General features: G+C 38.0%; 1 protein-coding gene across 3 annotated transcripts in view; it reads left to right on the plus strand.

Moving 5' to 3' along the window:
- CPED1 (cadherin like and PC-esterase domain containing 1) overlaps positions 1-26,090 on the plus strand; it is a 153,853-nt gene extending 127,763 nt beyond the window's left edge. For 2 of the 3 annotated variants that reach the window (XM_074827582.1, XM_074827583.1), the window contains 6 exons: positions 5,428-5,564; positions 14,260-14,480; positions 14,743-14,844; positions 15,048-15,135; positions 17,032-17,178; positions 23,070-26,090. In XM_074827582.1, coding sequence (XP_074683683.1) covers positions 5,428-5,564; positions 14,260-14,480; positions 14,743-14,844; positions 15,048-15,135; positions 17,032-17,178; positions 23,070-23,297 — 923 coding nt within the window. In that variant the 3' untranslated portion in view covers positions 23,298-26,090. Of the gene's footprint in view, positions 1-5,427; positions 5,565-6,005; positions 6,293-14,259; positions 14,481-14,742; positions 14,845-15,047; positions 15,136-17,031; positions 17,179-23,069 lie in introns of those variants that run through there. The other variant, XM_074827584.1, reaches the window with a different exon arrangement.
- The last annotated feature ends 497 nt before the right edge of the window (positions 26,091-26,587 follow it).

A 26,587-nucleotide genomic window follows, 5' to 3' on the forward strand; every position in this document is an offset into this window, starting at 1 on the left:
AGAGGTGTCTAGTGAGCCTAGAACTGGGGTTTGCAGTATCTGGCAACAAGAGGCTGTGTAGTTTTGATGTACTTCACAACTTTCAACTGGAACTGGAAAGCATGGCGTTTTGTAGAAAATCATTCCAAATTTGTAACAACCAAATGATATCCCAATCCTGGCAGTCAACGTTTTCCTGAAACATATGGGAACAATTGCAAATTCCCAACTAAAGCAGCAACATCTCTTTTACTTAAATAAGCTAAATTTTCAGAGAAACCAAGCAATGTCATTTCCTCTCAGAAGAAAACTCAAAACTTCTGCAGAAGTAAGGCAGCATCATACACTGTTCTTATTCAAGAGAGCAGCTTAGTTGTATAGGGATACTGATGTACCATCACAGCTAAATGCATCTATGGCAAAAGCTTGTGTTTGTGAGCCATAGGCAGAGGGTGAGGCAGAGTAGCAGAGAGAGAGGTGAAACCTTAGTTCCTCTGACATTGATGGTAAAACTTAGAAGTCTGCTTTGCAGTTCAGTGCAACCAGGATTTCATGCCTCATTTCTAGTCCTTTGATACAGTGCAGGGACATTAGCTCAAGGTCTAACCAAAGGCAGAACTGGCTTTCTCCTGCCCTAGTCACCATGACATTATTCTTTGGAGGAAGTTCAGCATTTTAGCAAATATGCACTTAAGTTACACCATTTCTTTCCCTCTCTCATTCTCTCTTTTTTTTCTTTTTTTTTTTTTCTTTTTTTTTTTTTTTTAAATCAATAAATACAGATTGAAATATTCAACAAGAGAAGCTTCTCTCTTTCCATCTTGATTAGATCATGGAATGAAATTACGATTTTTATAGCAACAAAAATCCTTTTTCCTTCAGAAAATCCCCTTTGACTCAATGAGGTTTGAACCACGCTATCATAGGAAAATTAGCTCTTTGTTCAGTATTCCAGTATGATCAATAATACAGAAGTCAGAAAGCACTAACTGTGTGTTTGGGTCCTCAGAGAGAGAAACAGTTGATAGAGATGATGAGAATCCCAAATTTTGCTAAATGCCTGCAGGTGAATCAGGCTGCTGCAGTCTGTGGAAATTTGGTTTGCAGACAATTACAAAATCCGGTGGGTAAGAGATCACAGCTCCACTTCTAATGTTCTGCCTTGCTGCTGTGACATGTACATTTTAGTTGTATCTCTCTTTCCAAGCTTTCTAGAACTGCATCCAGTTTAACATAATACTGTAGGAGCTTCCTCTTTACATTCAACAGCTATCTGGATTTGGGTCCAGATGAAACATAAACTGATGTTCAACCAAATTAGTGTCTCCTTTGGTTACAAGGAGTAAATTTCAGTTTGGACATAAGCCTGTAGGCCTAAGGCCATTTATTCTGTAGCATCAAAATCGTGTCCTTTTAAAAATAATTTTAGTTTTGTTTTTCATAAATGCAGCTAAAAGCAAAAGGAAAAAATATTTCTATAGCCTATTCATAGAGAAAAAGTTTTTTAAAAGTCTTAGGGTGCCAAATAGACACCAAATGTAAAAGTAAATTAGTCATTAATCAACAAACTATTTTTAGCATCAGTACAGGTTAAATATTTCAATTTGGAGTTGTCAGTTTAGAACATTTTTTTCTTTTTATATGCATAATTGTTTGGCATTACAGAAAAATTTTTATTTTGATCTTGAAAGCAAAATATGTGTATTTGTACCTACGACAATGGGAAAGGTTGAGTAAAAATAAAAGTCTGAAGGAAGAAAAAAACTATCAAATTAAGTGCACAGCCTTTCTGGGTTAAAAGTTTTAACTTTAGGCTAATATTTTTTAAATTCAAGGTAAACAGACCAAATGATTCATTATAAAATATCTTTCTTTTCATGCCACTTTAGGAGAGCAGTTTTGGGGAGTACTGCCAATGTTTAATCTCATGTTTTAAGCAGATTTACGGATGCAACTGATAAACTGCTCTAATAAGCCAAAAGTCCAGTTTACTTTTACACTTCCTGTGGAAACTTCCTACTTACAGGCTTTCATAAAACTTTGTTTTTACCAGTTTTTAATTTGTGAATAAACTCACAGCAAATCTCTCTCTCCTCCTCTCTTTCACTGAATTGTAGGTAAGCGTGCCCTTGCCTGGTAGAGCCAATGCTAACTCTTTTAGCTGAAGCACCGCAAAATGCAGGTTGATTAAAATTGTGCTAAAAGCTGCATTGCATGCTGCTACCTTATATAAATGGGGAAAAAGCAACTTATAATTGAAATACAAAATAAACTTAAATTCCAAACTAATATTGATTGTTTGCAATTTTTGACTGTTAACTGTCGTCTTCTTTTATATATGAGATTCATTTTATCTTTTAACACAATTTTATTTTTGAAGGTTAAGAATGAATTGACTAACTGTTGTGAAGTTACAATAGGAAAAGTTCATAACTGGATTTAAAAATGCATAAATTTACACACATCATTAAAAAAATATGTAAATATAAAACCTGCAACTATTCTGTTGGGTTTAAATGTCAGCACTTCCTAGAAATGTGGGTTTATCTCCATACATATTTGTTCCCTAATTTTTTTTACATTTGCCACTAACCTTTAGCACATGCCAAAAATGGATCTAGTTTTTCTTAATATACCTAGAGAATTATTGAATATAAAACAAATTATTTGAAAGAAGCTTTTCAAAAGGTACTTATCACTTTCACTTGCCAAAGTTTAAACTTTTATTATTCAGATGTTTCAGCTCCTCAATATTCATTTTATATAGTTCTACTTTTCTAGTTTATTACCTAAAACCAGATCAGCTCATAAATATATGGGATGTTAAGAAGAAAATTCCATAAAATGAGGAATCTCAGATGTTGGAGATGTTGCCAGAACTTTTATGTATTTGATTTGAAAGAAAAATTACAATGTCAGGGAAAAAACTGCCTAGTTTTCATATAATTTTTAAATATAAACCACTGCCCAAACCAACTTTCAGATCATTTATGAAGAACTCTACAGTAGTGGTAGTCTCTGAGTCCAGACCTCAAACCAGCCAACCATTCTGTCCCTGCCCTGTTACTCAAAAGGCACAAAACAATAAAAGGTGTTTGCATGGTACCCATTGCTGTGTTATCCAAGACCTTGCACTTTTCAGTCTCTTCATACAACTGCTGTGAAGCTGGGAATTACCTTCTTACCGTGGATTGCAAAGGGGGTGCAGGGGGAGCTAAGGACAAGATTCACAAGTGGCAATAGAAATCTTGGAAGGTCAAAGCATGCTTGGCCCCAGCCAGGAGGCCACGACCTGGAGCAAGGGACCTCAAAGCCAAGGGAGGGACAGCATGAGGAAGGGGTTCACAATGGCCAGCATTGGAGGCTGCAAGAAAGAGGAACTCAGCCCTCAGTTTCCTGTCCAAGAAAGTTATTCAGCTGGAAGAGCACTCCCTGCTTCAGAACCTGGTTATCCACTTTGTATCTTTAGATAAAGCTACATTTTAACCCCTAAATAAAAAGTCTACATACCATCTTGCCTGGGGACCAAAGTTCATGTCTCTCTTGTCCCCAAAATATTACCAGGTTATAATCATGCTATTTTCCAGTCCTTATGAATTTTGAACTTTAAAGTAATTTATCAGCTGATAAAAAGAGTAGGGAATATTGTCCTTAGGATAAACAGCTAGGTGATTAGGACACAGACAATGCAAGTTTGAAACTCCTCTGAGCAAGGAGTGCTGGGCAGCTCCATCTCCCTGCTTGCACCATACCACCATGGTCCTGAGTGTCCTTCCTTCCCCTCCTTCCTCCATGCTGAACGAGGCTGCTTGCGCAGCAGCAGCCTTCAGGAGGCACCTGCACCCATGGCAGCCAGGGAAGCTGGATTATACTCACTGACCCACAGTATGGTAAAGTCAGTGTCCAGGCTTTCATTTAGGTTCAGTCTGCCATTATTTCCTCCACATCATCTGCAAGTGTAGCTGAGGGTGGGATGAGTGTGTTCTGCACAGAGCAGAAGTAGCGGCAGCTGGAGCTGCATGGTGGAACACCGTGGGACATATTCTGCAGTTAGATGTACCAGTGCGGGCTGCCATACAAAAAATTCTTGATGTGTTTATTCAGAAGGACTTCTTTATCTACTAAGACAACTCAACTTGCTCCTTACCAAAACATATTCGCTTGGGACTTTTGCTCAGTTCAATTGCAGGCTGCGTTCCTGGAAATTCCATTGTTCCTGAGGTAGCAGCTGACTCTCCCAAGGCTGCTGGGATCTGGCAGATTTGCTTCACTCAGTCTCCCACTCAGTCCCTGTCCTGCTAAACACTGATAGGCAGCAGCCTTGGATTTTTGCTGTGGCTTCTTGTGCAGGAGCAATCTATCACACACAGCAAAGCACACCCAGCTGGCTGCTGAGCTGCTGTCTGGCAGTGGTGACGGTCACAAACTCTAAGGCCACGTCTACTCTGTAAGCATTTGCTTTTGGAGCCTTTTGCTGGGCTGCAGTGAGAAACCTGGCTGTGCTAGCAAGGCACAAGACACAAGGACCTGGGGGCCTCTGCGCTCTGTGTAATGCCTTTAACCAGAGCAAAAGCAGGTTTTGCTGGCAGAGCGACATAGACATTGGGAGATATTGTCAGGACAGTGCACTTGTATGGGATAGAAAATGTGGGGTTTGTGTTGATCTGAATATAAAGGCAACTCAAATGTTTTCTGTCTTCTTTCAGAAGTAAATCCCTCAGATTTCTAGTAGGATTTTGGAAATTAATAGTTTTAGAAAACCAGAATAACAAAATCATTCAACCTTAGGTAAGAGATGCCTAAAACTCACTGACTTTTGGTAATCCCACTTTATGCTCCTAATCTGTAAAATTTTTGAAAATAAGGATCAGGCTCTAATAAATCACATAGGTTATTCATCTCACCTTACTTTCACCTTCTGAAATGTATATATGTAGTCTGGGACAGTCCTCTGAATTTTCCAGGGAAAGTCAAACTCTCTTCTGTTTTATTTTTCTATCAGGGGGCTCTCAAAGTCTAGCTTCAACCAGCCACTCAACTTTTAGATGTTTAGTTGTAGATGAGAATGAATCTTGTCTTTAGACACTTCTGAATGTGAAAATTTTCTTTTTGCATTCAGCCTCCTCACCCCCTTTCCCTTTCTCATATTCTCTCTGTGGAGAAAGGACAAACTTCTACAAGAAAGGCAACAAGAACTGAGAAATGAACCCATAAACAACTGTCAAATTTGAGCATTCGCAGCTCTTTCAGGGAAAGGAAAAACTCCTGCCCTAGCTAAATGAAAAGGGCATAACAGAGAGGAAGGAAATAGTCTCTTGAAAGGGTTGGGGGCATTTAATTTAGGGAAAACTCCCATGACACAATTCTCAAAAATATCTTGCTTGCTGTATAATAAAGCTGCTCACAAAAATACAGAGGAAGTGCTGACATCCCATTGTTGTTTTCCAGGACAGTGGATTGTCCCTTGCCTCAGCTGCTCTGACAACAGGACCTGTGACTGGAGAGAAATAACATGGCAGCCCCACGGCTGCCAATACTCTGTGCTAGCCAAGTCCGAGCTCCAGCGCTGTGTGGAGGGCAGAAGGGTATGTAACACTTTACACTTTAAATTATTTTTATTTACCTGGATATTTAGTGTCCTGAAGCTTTAAAAAAAACTTCATGATTGATGTGTAAGAAAAATCCCTTTTTATTATAACTGGAAAAATATTCAGATGGATTCACAGGGACAAAAACCAACTATTATCCATAATTTAACCTCATATGCAGACACAGTTGTCTGCTGCCATTTTGCACAGAAGTTTAGGTGACACCAGCGGAGTTTCAAGACCTACGGTGTTCATGGTTACCAGTCAGACCTGCAGTGAGTATATAAGGACTGTAAATAGAGGATGGATTTGCATTGTTGTCACAGTTTGTCTCACACTTGACGTGCAAGTTGGGTTTCGTCTGCTGCGTACCTAATGCATGGCATTGCTTGTGCACACTAATCTTACCAAGTCTTCTCGCACATTCTTTTCTTGTAGTGAAGCTTCTAAGGTGATTGCTTGGAAATACAAGGTCTCCTTAATAAGCATGCTATGACTGTAAAACTGTTGAGAGAGAGCTCTGATCTGAGGCTCAGGTACCTTACTGAGGATACAAGTATCCAGAAAGTAAGTAATTAATTGTTATAAAGATTTTTACAGTGTATTGTCTAGGTAAAAAAACAGTAAATAAAATAAAAGTGGCATTTTGATAAAATCCAAGAGCATTTCTATATAGACAAATACAAAAATAATAGTCTAACATTTCCTCCTTTTCTGGTTATTTCTTGTCCTGCACAAAGTCCTTCATTGCAATTTGGCTTTATTTCTGTCTGTGGTTTTCTCCATTACTATAGAGTTGTGGGTTTCTCCTAACATATTTTTCCAAAAAAACATAGGTTTATATGACAGAGGAGAAGCTTGATTTGCTCCTCATGTATGTAACAGACACTTCTGGATTGACCACAGCAATAAATATAGAAGAATTTTATAGCATTGCTTTGGCCTTTAATTTCCATAGACATCAGGCTGCTTCAATAAGTAAATACCCCTTGGTCAGACAATTGAAGGACAGCAGAGGAACAATGTGCCGCTATGGAAGTGGATTGCCAAGATATTGCTGGGAGGATTATGCTGACATTCCCATCTCTTGAATCCAACTACTCACATTCACCAGTGTCAAAAACAGAACAGCATTTTTTAAGGGTCCATTAAAACCAAGTATATGAAATGAATGTTTGTGAGCTTGATTTCTTAATTCAAATTCCACTATGTTCTGACTCTCTGAGGCCACTGATCTATTCTAGTGTCAGATGAGAGCCAGATCCTATGTGATCTGCATTAACACCATGCAAGAAATATCTCTATAAAACTAATTGCACTTGTTTCCCATTCTGCATCTTTTGCAAAAGTCTTCCGTCATTGTCTGATAACCTTCACGGCTCTGTAGAAATCTGTTGAATCACTCCTGTTATCTTTGCACGGATGTCCATTTAACTGGTTTATTCTTTTAAAGTCATCACTCTAACACAGGTTTCCCTTTTGGTATATTTTTCCTATATCATTCCTTCTGATGTTATTTTTGTCATCACTTTGCAATGGTTTTAACTTTGTGTGGTATTTTGCAATATCATTTCTGCTTCTGTGACCGAATAAATAAATGTAGACCCTGGACCAACTCCCTTGTGTCAGTAAAACTTAAGAACTAAGAGAGACTTTCTTCATACCTAAGTCAGATGAGTAAAAATGGTCCTCTGCTTGGGTGGTAAGGTCCTGATCTGCCTGTGATTAAAGCAATTTTGACTTTACTTTACATAGTCTGAGTAGCGTAGTCGAAAAAGTACTTTTTTTCAGGTGCTCACCGAAAAAGACTTTGGTCTCTCAGTTGTATTGTATGCTATTACATATGTTTAAGCAACCTGGATCCTTTATAAGAGAGCTATCTGAGTAGCCAGTAAGATATAACTCTTGTGAACAAATACATTTTTATTACACAAGAGATTTTTATTATGCAGAAGATATCTATAAATATTTATATTTCCTAATTTGTGATATTAGCTTCAAACCATTATATACCTTGTCTTTAAGCACTACAGAGATGACTGACTTCTCAAACAAATGATTTCATAGTTTCTATAATAAAATAAGCAGAAGGTTTCAATGCTGGAAATGTAAGCAGATTATAAAAAAAGCATGAGCGCAAAACATAAGGGCAAAAATCATTAACCCAAGTGAAGACACTGAGATGATCTAGAATGTTGTTTGATTTATATTGTCATTTGCTGAAGTTGCCTAAGAACAACAGAACTCACTCGTGTCCACTTCTCAAAATGGGCTTAACTATCCCGTGTGACTCTGTATTTGGGGGTTTTTTAGTATGCCACCACACTTTGAATATTCAGTTTGAGTAATTTTGGTCTCTGGAGCTCAAAATCCTTTACAAAGGAATCATATCATGACCTACATCTGAATTCTTGCTCAAAATTTATTCTGAACTAAAGCAATAAAACCTTCATACATCCCACATAATTACCAATCCTTCCTCAGGAAATCAGATGTGTATGTCTGTAGCATCTTTGGGTCAAATGTCATCGTACCTTTCATCAAAACACAAACAGGCCTCTAATACTGAATTTCACTTCTGAATACCTTCATAAAAAATTCAGTTATGAAAAAAAAAAAAAAAGAAAGAATCCTATTTGTCTTTCTACTTCTAATGAAAGTGAAAGGAAGCATGCAATGAGTTAACCACTGCTGTGCTGTATCCCTGATCTGGGTGCGCTTCAGCAACTGATGAAATAAGATGTAAAGTGAATGCTCTTTTTGGCTGAAATGTAGCACATGTGGGGTCAACTATATCTTTAAGCACAATCATTCTGTTTTTCTCATGTTTCATATGCATTTAAATGCTCTTGTTCATTAATTTCTTTTATGCCTTTGTCAATGTTTCTGAAATATGTTTACTGTCACCCAAAGAGAGCACTTCTTTCCTAGCTGCATCATAAATATGCCTTCAAAAATGCTTTCTAATTTGTTTTGCAACTCCAGGCTGCTTTCACGTCTTACATTAAAACTGATTTTTTTTTTTTTTGAGCTCATATCTAAAATTATCATCTCCTTTCTCTATAACAGAAATTAATTTTCCCTGGCTATAAATTCCAATTGATTTCACATCACCAATAATTGCTACGTTAGTTTGTGTGCATACAAAACTGTGTTTGAGCTAAGTTGTTTCTGTTTCATAAAAATGTAAGAGCACCTGTAGTGCCACAATAACAATCAGGTTGGTGGAGACGTGAGAAAGGATACACATCCACAAAAACAGTTTATGAGGCCTTATTTTGCTTTATGATGTATCCTTGCGTTTCCAGACACAGTAAACAGGAAAATTTTGAGGTGTTGAGGCTAAGGTGATTCTGACTGAGTAGATTTTCATTCAGTCCGCTTTTAATATCTGCAGTCTCTTTTCTCCTCCATTTTAAACTCTAGCGAAGGGTAACAAGATGCATGCTTCATTGTTCTTAGGGAATTCCACATGTATGTCCTAATTGAATCAAAGAATAGGCAATCATGATAAAAGTGTTATATCTGTATTATATTGGCTTAACAAAATCCTGTTATTGTGGTTAATGAGTTTTTGCTGTAAGATTTATACAATTCTAGTAAGACATAATGCTTTGATTTTTGTACAAGAACTTTAAAAAATGGGTGAAGGAAAAGGGCTTCTAACAGGTAATTATTTATCCGATTAGCAGCATATAGAAAGCTGGCCTCAATAGTAGGGGGCATATGAATTTTGTTTATCACTGAGAAAAACTACTCAGAGTTTTGTCTTATAATAAAGTACCATTGTGTCATGTGTAATTAAGAACAGGAAATATGTAAAGGCAATATTTGCTGAAGCACTTAAAATTCAGCTGTTAAAACAGGAATTTTAACTTACAATTTCTTAATAATATTTTAGAGCTAAACAGTGTTTTGGACTTACAGGTGTTTAAATTTCCTAAGTGTGGTTAATTTATAATGATAGGTCTGGTTAAGAAGTGAATTCCACTATGCTTACACAATCTCTTAAAGCCTTTAAGCTGTAATGGAATTTTTCACACAAAACGTTTGCAACAGAAGACACTGAAAACATCTGTCTGAGTGAAAATGTTGTTCTTTGTCTGGTAAAATTATAACCTTATATATGTCTGATCCTTTAGCCATCCTGCAGACAAATGCCCCATTGACCTGAACAGTACATGACTAAGCCTTGTGCTAGACTGTAAAGAAAATGAGATATGTCATATTCTACACACTTGAGTCACCATTTTGCTCATTATTGTCATAGAGTTAGATACAGAATCATCCCTAGACCCCGTGGTACAGATCATATTAAATACTGCATGGCACAGACAACTACGGTAAGTTCATGAAAGTGTATAGAAATAAATATGGCCATAGCTACCACGTATTCAATTACATTGAATAATTATTCTAATTCATTGGATCTCTTGGTTTAGTTGAAGGGCATAAGTTTTCTTCCTGGGGCTAAACACAATTTATTTTAGCCTCTGAGTCTTCTACACATTTGCTGAAAATGAAGCTGACTTGCAAAAGTTGGACTTTGAAAGATGCTTTTTGATGCCCTGCATACCACAAAATGTGCTTGGCTGGCTCTGAACAAGGGCACTTTGAAAAGCAGCTAGGATTACCTACAAATGTCCTCTTCTTCCACCTCAATTTTTTTTTTTTAGGGAGAAGAAAAAGAAGAATTTGTATGTTTTTCCAGGATTTACACATGTGTCACAGCATGGTTGAACCAATAGTTAGAAGCAGATTGTTGGATGCAGACAAGGTCTTAATGAATGGATGCTCTGTGTGTGCAGATTTGCTGGTGATGTGCTATGCACCCACCAGCCTTGGATGCATTGGATTACAAGGAATGCACACGTATCTTTTTGTCTGGGATCTTCTCTGGATTTATGGGAGAGCATTCCCTTCAAAATCCCAGCACACAGTCTCCAGAGTGTGACTGCAGATACCCTCCCATGACAACTGCAAACAGACTTCAGAGCTCTCTATGAGGACTAGAGGGCAGGAACCATAGGTTTCACATACTGCAGTTCTAGTTTTAATGACGTTTCTTTCAACAATGCTATGATTTCACTACGAAAGACATAGCTGGAGTTAAACAGATTTGCTTGATTCCAGTGATACAGTCCTGGTATGGCTTATACCTACTTGAACAGTCAAAGACTTCTTGACTGAAAGCTAATATGGTTGCTGTAATTGACTGACATCTTTGAGGATGACCTACACTTTTGGTCTGGCTTTCTGTACTACCACAAGTCCCCTTGGCTCATTTCTCTCTTCCCCACTTACATCAAGTCTTGACTATTCTCTTAGCAGAACTGCTTCCAAGTGTTCAGGTTAATTTCCCTAGTGAAGCAACCAGTATTCCTCACCAATGTGATGTTGCCATCTGTGTCATTTCTGGCTCATCCTGCTCAGCCACACCTTCTCCTAGGAATAAGTATACATTCCCAGATGGACACTCAGACACACAATAGCATTAGCTGTCTGATCTAATTTCTTGACATTCTGCTTTACCTCCTCATAACAAGCTCACTTAAGAGTGAAAAAGATGTTCTGAGACGCAGAACTTCTTCGGAGATGGACTGTGTGCAGTCTCATTAGTCTTGTGATAAAATTTGAAGAAGTACGTCTAGGCACTATCTATTTCATCCAGTTATACTGACTGCTCTAAAGGAGTCTGCTCTGACTCCTGTCACCCCCTTCATGTTCTCAGAACATTAGGACAACAACAGTAGTACTATTCTAAGGCCCATCTGATATTTTCATTTCGTGCCCAGCATCACGGCATTTACAGACTATAACTGCCACTTGAAGACATGATCATATCTAACTTGTCTCTGCTGATACTGGTTTTCTAAACAACTGCACATAGTGCCCTCCCATCTGCAGACCTGGCCAGCTAGGTACCCCAGGGAAGACTTGAAAACTCATTCATGGATCCACTGCTTATGTATGTGTGCATATGTAGGTGTAGAAATTGTAAAGCCCTACAATGCTGAAGTATTTAATAGTGCAAATTGGGGAGCAGGGGGGATGTTTTACTCTAATTTTGACATAACAAAAAAAATGGTAAAGAGACTGATGAATCAAACTCAGTCTTTGATTCTCTGCAATGCTTGAGACTTCGGAAATATTTAGAATGACACTTCACACTTAAATTGCTAGAGAACGCACAGAACAAGTGTACTGGGACATCTGTGTATCGTGTTCATTGGCCTTGGCCATGGTTCTTCTATCCCTTTTTTCCATGAAGGGTGTTGTTCTGTTTGAAATCAGTAGTAGATGAGATTAGACCAAATACAGTTAGAAGGAGAAAATATCTATGAGAATCTTAGTCATGGTAGAATGAAGAATGAGATAAAAATGCTGCATCTGCCAATTGAGTGTAATTAATAGCTGAATATGCTCCTTTGCAATTAGAAATCCTCATGTGCAGTGATAACAAAATGGTATCATAAATTATTAAAAGTAGAAGAGAAACAATCTAGCATGTTCTACCAACTGCTCTACATGTGTAACCTGGTAGAGACTGTTTGTTATTCTGCTAATGATGTGTTGTGTTCTTCCAGAAATGTTCTCACCCACATTGCAAGTTAATGATATCCTTGTCTGCTAATATCTGAGAACTGCTTTTTAAATAGGTATACATCCAGATACTACAGTGATGGATTTACGAAATGGAGATTAAAGAAACATGGATATAGGCAGACTGGAGAGATTAAGAGATTTTGCAAGTTAAAAGAATTGTTGGTTAAAACCTCAAGTTAACCTACTTTAGAATTAGGACATATTGAAAGCATGGACTGTCTTCCTAATTGTAAATAATTGTGTGCATGTTTGTGTCTGTCAGAGAGGGAAAGAGAGAATATCAACCAGTCCTTCCAAGGATCCAAGGATCCTTGACTTCTGTGAGTCATGTTATGCTTGGTTTAAAGGGGTTTCTTCTGACATGATGTGAAAAGATTTGGAAATCCCCTTGCATATGAGAGAAGTGCTTGTGGAGTACAAGCATGAACAACAACTGTTTAAGAATTTACCCTATGAAGCAGCTTTGAGAGGTCCAGGACGGGAGGTAAAAGAGCTTCTATGTTCTCAGTGCTTGTTTTAATTTGTTTGCTACCATACATAATCTATCAAGAGCTTCTCTGCAGGCCACGATGGGCAAGGCATGGGAAGTTCAAGTCATTGTCATGCCAATTTTTGTTCCTGCCACTAGATCAGGGTATGTTCATCTGAAACTGCTTCTGTTCAGTGGGAATCATCACTGATACACTGTTGTGGCTTATTTTTAATGACAATATGTTCATAGTGGGAACTGCAATCAGTTCTTAAAACTGTGACATTCCTGAAGGAAATAGAGATGTATTAGATGAGAGGAGTCCAAGATGCTTTCACCACATAAAATCTCTAAGAGAAGCTTTGGAAATGTATTCTTAAACATGTAAACTTGTGCAGTCTGAATTTTATTTGCATACCAAATATTCAAGGTGGAAGTGGTAAAGCATCAAACCCCAAATCAAATTAAAAACAGACAAACAACAGAAACCCAACTTACAGGGTGCCTACTACCCTGAGTGCCAGAGGAGGTAGGAGAAGTTGCATAATGCTGTGCAGAGAGCAGGGCTGTTACTGTGTAATGGCTCTATGGGGTTCCTGGCTCCCAGCTTTACATTTATGCTCCTCTATGTAGATTTCTGGCTGAGGTGACTGTGGTTATGACTGATTATGCACACAGTTTCGCTGGCAAGCCACAGTGAACCTGGGTTCTCTTCCACTTTGGACTCGTCATTGTTTACATGTTCCATTCAGCAGGAGGAAATGCTAGTCGTATCCCCAATAAGGCAATTACATTTAAAAAACAAGCACATTAAGTTCTGTGGTCTCCACACACAGAGATGTTTGATTTGTCAGGGGAGTCCAGAGAATGAGTAGGAGCAAGCCCAAATTTGACTTCTTCATTCATTAGCAAGTTCAGAGTAGCCCAGTGAAGACTGCTGATACTTGAAGTACTTCTGTCATCCTGACAGCACTTCTAACTCCCTTCAGGCCATGATGCTTCCTGGTGGTCACATCACACATGTCAGGACTCTGTTCAGATTATCTTCCACCAAAATAACTCCCTTTTTTTCCCCCTCTGAAACTGCAGAAAGACCATGTCTCTACAAATAAGGCAACAGCTGCATCCATTGATGTGTATGTGTGTAACTTTGGTGTAAAGTCTAGTGAATCACATTTATGGAAGACAGACATTAACCAAGACATGCTGTGTAGGAACAAGCCACATGAAAAACTGGAGGAACAAAAGCAGGAAGATGCAAGCAATCATGAGAGGCTCTGTACTAGCAATTGGAAGTAAATAAAAACTTAAGCAAAAGAAATTATTAACAAGGATGAAAAATGAAGGGCTAATTGTGCAGCTATAACCATCTATAACCTATACTTTTTGTCTTTGAAAAACATAATATAGCTTTTTGTTAATCAGATCACACAGATTTTGCTAAAGGAGAAATTTAGTATTGAGATGTCAGAGCTGGAGAACTGGCAGTTCGCCGAAATATTTCTTGAACATTACGAGAAGGGTTTAAAAACCTCCAGACTAGCTGTATTATCTTAACTTTTGTTTTTTGGAGTGTACAACTTCTAAGTAAGTCACATCTTTTTTTCCCATCCAAAGATTCTTTTTATAGGTGACTCAACTAACAGAGGGATGATGTACTATCTAATAGAAAGAGTGAATAAGACTCTTCAGGAATGGCAAAAGACTCATGATGTTAAAAGTTATCATAATATCAATGAGGGGAAAACATTTATCAGCTACTCCTACTACCCCCAATTTTGGATGAACACAAACCAGAGACCGACTTTTGAAAAAGCATTAGAACAACTGCTGCAGAGGTACTGTACAAACTCTATTGCTGGCTTGTTTGTATTTTCGTTCTATTTGCAAATGTGTTTAACACATTTTACAATTAAAGTCAGTAAGCAGTTAAACATAAAGTGTGCAGACCGTATTGTGTGGTTGAAAAATAGTAGAAAATTATATCAGGTCTCTGATCAGGATGCCAGATACAGTTCACTGAAATGCAATGCAATGCAGTTGAAATGTTTGCCATCTGTTTTAAGGCAACATGTGTTGTTTTTCCTTTCTGGTTTTCAGATCACGTCCCCTGGAGAACACAGACCAGACCGTATTAATTGTAGGTGGCGTTCAGTGGCTTAATTCCAATCACCTGCAAATTGTCCATAAGGTGTTGAACAGGTAATGTTATGTATTTGGTGTTATTCCAAGTCTTGATATGATAAATTATGAGGAACAACTTAACAAAAAATTTTAAATACAAACATTTAATTTGTTTTCTCATGGGTGTGCACTTAAGTGACTTAGAAAAAATAAAAATGCAGTGTCTTTTGTCATGTCTGTTAAGTAAAATGTGTGTCTTTTTTTTTTAATTTGTCAAACAGGGAAAATCTATCAAATATCCTGGTAATTATCAAATCCATAGGGATGGGCTTTCACCTCCCAGTGGATGGAATACATTCTCTATCACAGGTAAGCTACAGTACATTTAGAGTGCATTTTTACAGAAGATTTGTCATTTCAGCAATAATTTTGCTGTCTGGTCAAAATATGTTACAACCTCTGTTGAGCAAGCTTTAAGTGGATCAAAGATGAATGTTTGTATTTGCTCATGCTGCTTGCTAATACGGATTTAAACCAATTTGCCTTATTTCATGGATTCCGCTGCAATCAGAGCATCGTTCGAGACACCATGCTCAGTCAGCCATTCCAAGAAACAGAAGAAGCTCTGATATTAAGCCTGCTGCCAAAGTTGAGAAATTGAGCTGAGATAGGCAGATTGCTCCTCATACCATGTTAAGCACAGGCCCTCCCCAGGCTTCCTCCATGCTTACATGATCCATGCTGGATCAGATTCACTGATCTGTCTGCATTGCATGGCTCTCCATAAATCTATCTTAACCAACCTATGAAGCCAAAAAATTACAGAGCAACTGGAATGTACTGGTGAATCTAGTCTGCTACTTGTATGTTAATTGATGTTACAGTCAGTTTAAATCATATCCAAGACTCTCAGAGTTACAGATGGGCTCATTTCAATGTGCTGTGTAACTCATTCTATTCAGTATTTTTATTTACAATTTGGACAGTGGTTTTCTACTGGACACATATAAAATGCACAGTTGAGACGGGGCTGGGAAGTGCTGGAGGGCAGAGCAGAGTAAATGATGCCTACCAGAGCTTCATGTAACACTCCAGCTACTTACAAGTGTTGAAAAGAGAAAATTATAAGCTTTCATATTTTATGTACAGCACTTCTATCAAACTGGGGACTGGTGCCCACATCTTTTTGCAGCCGTAACATACTGCTGTATTCAGTGTGACTTACTGCTATTCTCACTCTTCTTTTTGCTATGGAGACTGCCCTGTCAGATTTTGTCCATTCTTTATGACTAAGTTAGTACTACCTATCTGCCTTGTGTCTACTAAATGTCTTCTTATTGATTCCAACCATTTCCTTAATTTATTCGGATGAACAAATTAGGATACAGTAGGGAAACTGTTGACATCAACATGAAGAAACATTGTCGTAACCCCTGCCATAGCTTTCAGCAGAGTTCTGTCCTAGGAGAAAGAAGCAGAACTTTGATTGAAGGTAGGTGAGGCAAGGATAGAAAGAGTATTAAAGGCTTGCCAGGACTACTTTTTTCTGTTTCTCATCCAGTAAATTTATCAAACTCCAGAAATCAACTACAGTGCATAACTGAGTTTTTTTCCAGTTCTATATTGGAATCATATGCCAAATTACCCATGTGGTTTGGGTGCTCTGGACTTCTGGATTACCCCAGCTACTCTCAAAGCCCTTCTGTCTGCAGTGTCAAATCCATCACATTGCCAAATTTATGGTTAACCTTTTTTCTATTCCTAGCTTTCCTGTCGTATCTTGAGAAATAATAATTTGTTCTTCAGTATAAGCATTTCTAAGATATCTATGGCCCTATACTCCTTTTTTTAAGTAACCATCTCAATGAATTAGATTTGAAGCTGAATTTTTCTTTACAGGAACAATTTCACTATTAATTACAGACACCTTTATAATAGGATTTTTTTTTTTTCTGAATTATGCCTCATATTAACTAAGTACATATTAAAAAATGTTACCCAGTAATTATATTTTAAACAACATTGAAATCTTCCTATGAAGGAAGCTGCACAGCTTCTGAAAAGTAATTATAATTTCTGCAAAAATCTGCAACAGTCTTGGAGTAATAGCTATTTTCAAGAGTGAACTTATAGTAATTCATGTCTGGAGTATAATATAATTTCTTTTTTCGAAATGCAGTTTTGCTATCCATTTCCATAGCAGAATACAATAACTTTTAAACAGTCCTTCTGACAAGACATTGCAATATTTTATCTGGAATGCAGGCAGAAGTGCAAAACTTGTGGAATGAAAACTTGATTATTCTGGATACAGCAAAAAATTTCGGCTATGAAGTTGTTGACACCTTTGTCATCACCATGGGCCGCTACAAAGAATTCCTGCAAGGGAAGTGCGGCTGCCATTTCCATGAGGTAATAGTTTATGCTTATATAATTCCCAGGTATTTAAGAGAGATTTTAACTGTCAGGTACTTAGAAACAAAAAGGTATGCAATAAGGTTCGCATCCATGACTCAAGTTAGGCCTGAATAAAAACTGTGGAGATAGCAGTTTGTATGGTGGCACTTGTCCCTCGCCACTCAGAGCACCACACCACCCAAGGATGGGCTGAACTGCTGCAGTGGTCATTCCTTGAAATAAAAACAAGCATGCTCTTCTGAAAAGGTAATCCATATAAAAGGATGTTGCATGGTTTCCAGGTTCTTATTTGTTATGGTTATATATTCCTACTGCTTCTGCATGGACCCAGTTTATTTTTTTGCCATACCTCAGTCTCACAGGTTTTTGTCTGAAGCCTTCCTAACTAAGCAGCTCAGCAGACTCCTGTCAGACCATAGTTACATTTAAAATGGAGCTTAAAATTGAAAGACCAATCTTACTTCTATATATTGGTTTTCATATATGTCTGAGAGTTATCTGGGATAGTTTAGTGACTGACTATAGAAACAGAAATATTAAGTCACTTGTTCTCACTCACGCCCATAGTTCTGCTTTCTTTTTTGTCTGAAATATATAGAAATTCTTTCTTCTGTTTTATAACTACTGGACTGGTGAAACAGGGACTTTGTAAAATATATGAGTAGGGCAATAGAGAATGTATTCTTCTATTTATTTGAAGTTTTGGCAAGGAATCTTCACAATATATTACAAACAGGAGTTCACAGATTAAATCAAAAACAAATACGCAAACACATTATTATATCTAGGCACAAAATCAGCCCAGAGGCTGCCAAACCAGTGAAAGTAAAGAGTTTGAAAACCAAGATATTTAAAGTTTTTCTGTATTCCTTTAAGATATATTTTGAGTATGTGGTATGTCTTTTTATAGTGAGTACTCTTCCCCATCAACAAAGGAGGGATATGTTTTAGTTTTGGATTTCTTGTACCTTATGTAGAGCAAATGAAGAAGTGCAGCCCTGGTTTAGTGCAGGCAACCCTGAATGAAAAAAAAGAGTATAATTTTTGAGTGGTCAAGTAATCAGATACACTCTGCCATAAGGCTGATGAGAGTAATTTTGCATATGATAGTTAAAAGTACTGTCACCAAGACCACCAGATTATTCCTGTAGCTTCCAACCAAGTCCTTCCTCAAACCCATGACACCAACTTGTTGGTATAAAAAGCCAGTTCCCAGGTTCATGTTATGAGCAGTCAGTCTGCTGAGAATCCGAACACGTCATTCATTGCCCTAAAGACCCATGTATATTACATTATTCCCTTTGGAAATCAAAACAATCTGTGGAATAAAGGAGGCTCATATTTTTGCAGGTGCTTAGCTCCTAATTCCCAGTAAAAAATATTTCTTCAGTAAAAATTGGAATCATGCATTCAGACACCATCAGTAACCCCATGCCTCAATTCGTGGCTGTATAGAAGGACAGAGAAGCCTTCTGGTACCTCTATAGATAAAGTCCTGTTTAGCACAGTAAGAAATTGCCTGTGATGCTACAAGGATTTCCATTCTTATGAACTGAATCTGTTTTGTCTGTTTAACAAAAGACTAGGAAGCTACCACAATTTATTCCATTAAAATCTGTTTAGGACCATAAAACTTGAACTGTCATATCTTTCAGGAAGATTTCATTTCCTCTGAGTGATCAAAAGAGAGATGACAGGTGCAAGTTCTTTCATAGAATGAGATACAGAATAAGAAGAAATTGTTACTGAAAAGGTAGAACTGAAGGGAAAAAAGGATGCCATGAAAGATGACCCTTTGAAACCAAGAGTTAGTGAATTTATGATGTTTCACAGTCAGCTGGGGACTTTCAGCCAGTAAGAAGCTACTAGTTGGAAGAAATCTCAGGAGTTTGGTTACTGACTAGAATAATGACACAAGTAATTTGATGTGTCATTTAGAAGACAAAACTCCACAAGTTCATTCTTATTGAGAAAATCCTAGGACTTTTTTTTATTAGAGTTATCAAAAGTGCATAAATATTAAAAAAGACTGTCAGCCACACAAGTGAAATGCTAGCATTTCTCCAGCATGAATTTAGAACTTGTTTTCTGTCAAAACAAATTACTTTAAATAAGAGAAACCATCAAATGTTTTCTGAATCTCTCGAGAGAAGGATACACCCCTTTTGCTTATTTTGCCAAGTCATGTCTATTTTTCTGTAAGCCTCACTCTTGGCCAAGCCTGTTCCCAGGACCTGGACAGGTACAGGGTTAGCACAGAATTTCCGTAGAGCTTCACAGCTATAAAGGTGGACCAGGAATGAAGTGGAAGCACTAATTTTTCCTGTGAAGAAATGTCAGGGCAGCTATGATATATTTTCCTTAAAAATCAAAAAAAAAAAAAAAGCAAAGATCTAAAAATAAGGTTTCCTTCATCAGACATCCACAGTATATACTGGAAAACAAAATATACTATGGCTAATTAAACCTAGGAGTAGTTTAAAACAAACAAACTGAAATTCAGTGATGATGATAGTAAAATTAATTCAAACATAGGCTCCAGAGTGTTCTTGCAGTGTTTCCTGTCCAAGGACTAGCATAGCAAGCCCAACTATTTTCTTGTAGCCAGTGTATTATATTTCATTCTCTCAGCCACAGCGGTCACCTTTACATAAAGCAGAATAAAAATATTAATAACTATAAGGCTTTGAATTTTCTCCTTCAATATCACAGAGAGAGGTATAATATCAGAGACAGTCTACTGAACAAATGAGTTCCCAAAAGAGAGTGGAGAGGCAATCAGTTGTCACTGGTTGGAAATCTGCTCCAGTATAAGGCTCGCTGAGACTGAGCACAGGTTTGGGAGTGTTATTAGACCTGGCTGACATCTCGTGCTGTCAACCTCACAGATGGTTTCCACCTCAGGCTCCTCAGCAGCTTACATGATTTCAGCCCATTGCCATGGCCTCTGTCCTGCTTTGGAACCAAACACTGCAGGGGTAGTTAGTTAACCAATCCTTTAATCAGCTCTGCTCAGTACATGAGAGAGGCATGAACACAGCTCAGTCCAAATATAGCTGGAAAAGAGGGACTAAGTCACAGAGCAGATATTTATGCGATGGATAAATAGTCCCATGGAGTAAGTGCCTCTCCATTTCACCCAGATGGCTATATTGACCCTTTTTTGTCTAGAACCCAGATGTTGGTGTCTTTGTGGGTCATTGTTGATACTCACCATTTCCACAGAGCTTTGAGTGAAACGGAGAGCGTCAGAGTGAAATATTTCACATGCTTTGTATGGAACTGGGTGAAAAACAGCAGGGTGTGGTTGGTCATCAGCATTTTTCATTCACTCCTCTACCATTTTCTATGAGCTCATGCAGATATGACCTTGCTTCTCTGCTGGAGGAATCTCAACAGAAAGTATGTGTTTCTGGGGAGGATCAGGGGACAATCTGGCTCACAGAGCTTGTTGTTAATGAGGCTTGAGAGGTCATTGTGCCTGAAAGAGGCATAGATGTGCCCAGGAGAATACATCAGCCACCAAAAAAACAGACTTGATCCTTGAGGAAAGCAAAAAGAAAGCCCTTGAATGCTTTTGATACCTCGTTAGTTTTAACAGTTTTGTCATCAGTTTATTTCTGCATCCTGGCAAGTGGAGTTTCATCAGGTGCTGAAGCAGTTTACACTAGGAAAATGGCATTTTGCCTCCAAGGATGGAGCCAAGAACACTGTGTAAAACCCCAGCACTTTTCATGTTTTATGAAACCAGATGAGATGGATTAAATCTACTGCTTTGTACTTTCACTTTCTTTCTCTTAAAAAATGACCTTCTAAACTCCCAGAAGACAGCACCCCTCTGTAAATGCCATCTGAGCTAAAGCACTGCTGTGCAGGAATGGAGGGCTGGCCGTTATGTGCAGTCAGAAAACAAGAACTGAAATGCATTCAGCAGTTCTCATTTAGTTCTCACTAGCTGGCCAAACAGAAAGTTATGTCCCCTGATTGTCTTGATAAATTACTGGAATTCCCACCAACCCACTTCAGAGGGCCTTGGGTCACCCTGATAGCGTAGAAATCCACAGCTCTGTAGACCCTACAATCCTTGCTCAGATTGCCAAGGGAACTGGACTCACAAAGGGATTATATTGATCTGGGACAAAAAATCTTGCATAACTCTGGCACTTTCTGCCCAAACATACTTCTAGTTCTATGCACACATGCAAACCTGATTTTTTAATACCTCATTCTTCACAAATGCTTATGGAGAAGTAGATTGGCCAGCAGTCATAAAGACCTTTATACAACCCATTTTTTTATTCAGATTTATTTCCTAATTTAATGTCAAAGAAAGCATGGTCACAACACAAAAGCTAACAACCTTAGAATTTTGATTTCTTAATAAGTGGCTGGCTGCTGGATGAACATTAGATTGCATTCCTGCGAGATTATACCTAACAGGAATGTAGTTTGGGTGACTGGTTCAAGGTGGCATCGTTTTGAAATAGTTTTAAGATCTAAGGCACTAATTTAGAAAAATGAACCTGCAGTAATTGCATGAAAACAAATAACATCCCTTGGCTTAGCTGTATCAAATTGATCAGAGGATATATTAATTTTCTACATGAATAATTCCTGGTCTTTTTTTAGTTCAGCCAGCTCCCTCATAGCCTCTCTGCCCAGTCTTTCAAGTTTTTGCACATGTTATTCCTTCACTCACATTTAAATTTGTATGAATTATTTCATTTATTATGAGCTTCAGTACATATGAACATTGTTTCTGATTGTTCAGTGAGGTAAATATACATTAAATTTTTAAAAAGCTAAATGCTTCCACATAAGTCTATGCATTAATAAATGAAGTCTGTTTTTCAAGTATCTGCTGTGATTGATATAGCAGGAAAATTGATAAGCATCAGAGCTATCGAGTCAGCATATATTTATTCTTTTAAAAATAAGTTAACCACTTAGCCCCTTTTCTGCTTTCTCTGGATTTGCCAATGCCTGGGTCAGGGTCCTCTGTCTTGCATCTGTGCAAGGTTCTGAAGTTTTGTGTCTCTTGAAGTTGCTTCCTTGTTCATTAGTGACTGAGTGTTCACTAAGATGAAACCTTCATCTTCCCACAGGATACCACCCCCCCCCAGTCATTAGACTCCTGACAACCATACCTTTCACCTTTTCTCTCATTAGTTCCACAGGCATTTGTTTATTCCCTACAAATTGAACAAAATAATCCTAGACCTTTATCCATATTTGGGGAGGCAAGGAGGAGCATTCTTCTGCACAAAGTTACTGAACCACAATGTGATTATGTCAGTGTGAAGCCCTGGGGAGAGGGATGTTAGATTGCACTGTAACTCCCTTCTTGGAGAAGCATGACACATGAGTGTTTTCATCTCAACATGGAGCTGGGCCAGGTTTGCATCAAGACCTGATAGTGAGACATTCTTGTAGGGCTCACAGCTGAGACACAGCATATGTTCCTCAAGTGCTTGGGATGAGAACAGGATTTAAACCTTCCTGCAAGTCAGGACTGTCCTGTGTTTAGTTTTTCCCAAGGTAAATATACAGACAAGCTGTTAAGTATGGATTTTGTTGTTCAGATAAATTGTCCCTAATGGAGAGAACAGAGTCTAATATGCAAAGGCATTACAGAATCAGGCAACTGAGTATAATGGGCCTAGAGATATAGATTTCAAGGCTCAAATGAATAAGATCTTGCACTTTAATTAGTATGTAACATAACAAGCTGGCCCACTAAAATACTGTTTGTGAGCAACTTGCAGCTCAAGGCAAGAATATGAGGACCTGCTTTGTGGAGAACTGTCTCAGCATTTCTGTACGCACAGCTGTGTATCTTTCTAGGTGTAGGCAGAAAGCACTCACATATGTCACTTCTTTTGCAGGTGGTGAAATCCAATCCCTCTGAAGAAAGTCCGCATGTAACAATGACGTTATCAAGGCACTATACACTGGGGAAATATTTTGGCAGTCAAAGCAAGCCATCACAACTGCAGGACTATGCAACAAATTCTCAGTCCCCATATCATGTCCGAGGTCCAATAAATCAAGTTTATTCTGAAATCCTTCTCAGCAGGCTCTGTGCAAGTAAGAGGGAGCTTGTCAGCACATAGCCTCTCTTGGATATAGCACTGGGACTAGAGATATGCCACTACCTGAGTAAAAATTGAAGGACCATGTGAATTTATGACATGCTACCTTGATTGGCTGCATACACACTAACAGAGTTTGGGACATGTGGCATTTTCCTAAAACTTTATGAAATGAAGATATGCCCTGGCAACTCTGTGGTGTCAAAATGGAAGATGGAGAATTGCAAAGGAGAGAAGAGAGGGAGTTATTTGAACTGTTGCCAAAGGCTAGGACAGCTGTAGCTCAAGCAGCTGTGTATTAATGATAGTAAAGAGAGAGAAATATATACACTTGAACAATTTGGAAAGGATTGCTTTAGCTCTTCAGCACTATCTAATTTTCTATTTATAGAGACACTGTACTATTTGAATGTATTTAGAAACTGGCTACATTCCATTTTAAAGAGTTGTTTTATGTGGATGGGTTCCCCTTCAATACAAAACCTTTTCTATTTAGACATTTGGTTTATACAATTTGAAAATGTCTATTAGCATTTTACTGATGATGCCAACTTTTGAACTCTAGTGTTTTTAGTGAAAACACATCCCTTCTTTCTGTCTTAGATGGAACAGATGTCTACTCTATTTTTTGCATGTTCTAAAGCTAATATAGAGATAGATTACTTAGACTTGAGACTGATTATAACTCTCTCGATGTAACATGTAAATATAGTGAGTATGTTAACATAACCTTATTTGTGGTCCCAGTTTAGGAAAGTGGCCATATGCAGTAAGACTGCTCAGATATGTGCTTCAGTGTCTACCTTGCCCTGTAAGCCAAGCAAGTGTTCTACCCACATGGCAGTGCCATTTCTTTCATGATTTTTTATAAAATACTTGCCAATGTATGAAGCCGGTACCACAAGCAGAAGAAAAATCCCTTTGGCTAGCATACATAAGAACTTTGGGATCTGGTTTTTAATCTGTCAAGAGGAGTGTGCGATGTGGTAGGAACAGAGTGTACTGCCTTCATATCATGCTTGACAAGAACAAGACCTTCTCTGAAAACTAGTTTCATTTTGTAGCCCAGCTACATGACTGACATTTGCAGACCTGCTCTGGGTGAAACCCCAGGGAGAGGTTTTACCACCGCAGGGGGGGAAGTGTCTGCTGATCCCCTGCCACAGCATTGGCAGCACACTCATTCACAGTTGTGGTGCCCTGATGGGAAACCAAGCATGGTCCAGGCTTAGCAGTTTGGTGATGGGTTAATGACACCCCATAAGACTGTTCTCCCTACAAATTATCCAGTTATGGATTTTTATTAATCCAGTCATGGAGCAGACAATCAAGGCACCACTCTCTCCCACCATGCGCTAGAGAAGGGAGTAAGAACCAGGTAAGTATGAGTCTAATGAAGGATCCTCTCAGCTCTGTGGCATACTTGCCCCTTCACAATTTTACGTATAACTCTCCAATATCTTCTAGTGCCTTTGGGAAAGGAAGCTGCAAGCAATGTCAGGTTATAAACAGATTACCACACAGAACTAATCACCATCCTATTGGCCTTAGTAGCACACAGAGGGGCTGCCCTATATAGAAGTAGGGCTAGAAATTTATGACACCACATTTAGGATTTGCCAAAGATCCTTAAACTCAGCACAGTCTGTATACCCAGCTAAAGTTTTGTGAACTCTTGCTGCTTCAGATATGTTGGGAAATGTGGTATGATGGGAAATTTTCATGTAATATGGAGTTTGGCTTCCCTAGATGATAGCAAGGTCCTCAAAAAGACGATCTGACATATCTAATCTAGAGGACCTTCCACTATATTGACAAAGCTCCTAATTTAAACAATGACATTACGTTTAGTGAGACAGTGTGATTATCTCTGTTTCTGTATAAAATACTGCTGCTGTGCCCACAGTAAATGTCCCTGTATTTCTATGTAAGGTTTTCCCCAGCATGGAGCTTTACATGAAAGATGGGTCAGGAGCTGTGCATAAGTACTGAAAATGTCAGCATTTGGTTTTGAACAATATGATTATCTAAGGAATATAATTGTATGCAAATGATATAATATATACTCTTGGGTCTGGAACTCCAGGGCTGCACAACATTAAAGCTGAAGGATTTAATATCATGTCATTAATATTAGTAGATGCAAAGTGCAGCCAGATGTCTTTGGCATTAAGATGATCAATAATAGGTGTATTACGATTCTGCTCTGTTAAGATATTTTTTTGTAGCTTGTTTAAATCCACATGCTGTTACTGTTATTGTTCTGTACACAAATGTTTTTAAGGTATGAACTGGGTTTTTATGTTTGTTTTTTTATAATCAAAGCCTATTGCTGAACCATCAGTTATAATGATGATAGCTGATACCAGCGAATGAACAATTCATCACTTCAGGTTTCCCCACAAAATGGTTTACATGTGCTGTTCACCCAGATGTCTTAATGTTTTCAAAATCTTAATATCTTTCAAACGTATCAAGTGGAAATTTTCCTGTGTGTTTTCTATTTCTTGTATATCTATGTACATATATATGTCTGTACAAAGTCACTGGTACAATTTGCAAATTGATCATTATTTAAATCAGTCCTTTGAATAAGTTTTTTCCAACACTACATATGATCCATGTAATCTTAGGAATAAACAAAGGGAATGTAGACTAAACCAGGTACTGAGGTACATCTTTTATTATTTAACTTTAAAATATATCTAGCATCTCTGGGTATATGAGAGAGTTGAGATTGACATGGAAACATCGCTTGCTCATACACATTAAAATTTATGGATTAAGACAATAAAAGAATTACCATGTTTGAAATCCAGTGAAATCACATGTGTTTCTATCAATGGTTAACTCTAGAATTATCACATCTGTTGTGACATTTTGCCTGAATAAGCATTAAAGTGTTCCTACTACTGATTCATAATGTAGGATTTTTCCCCCCATATATTTACCTTAGGCCCATTATTTACCATTAAAATAGCAAAGGACCTGATTGTCAAGGTGAGTTCCACCTCCTAATACAGACATGAATGGCCCTGGAATTGGTGGTAGGATTGAGGTAATTAGGCTGGGGAACAAGTACACCGAGACAAACAGCTCCAGCAGCACGTGGAGTTTAGAGTGGAACCAGGGTATATTTTAAACTACAAGTAGAGAGACTGGAACTGTGCTGCAAAAAAATACTCTGACATACAGAGCAGTAATCTCAGTTATTATTCATCCCTTTAAACTTTAGCTAGAGTTGCAGTATGATGTACCAGTGTCCAATGAGTTATAACTCCTTATCTCTCATATAACTCCATAGATGTTGA

The sequence above is a fragment of the Strix aluco genome, chromosome 5 (assembly GCF_031877795.1).
Source record: "Strix aluco isolate bStrAlu1 chromosome 5, bStrAlu1.hap1, whole genome shotgun sequence".
Taxonomy (NCBI): Eukaryota; Metazoa; Chordata; class Aves; order Strigiformes; family Strigidae; genus Strix; species Strix aluco.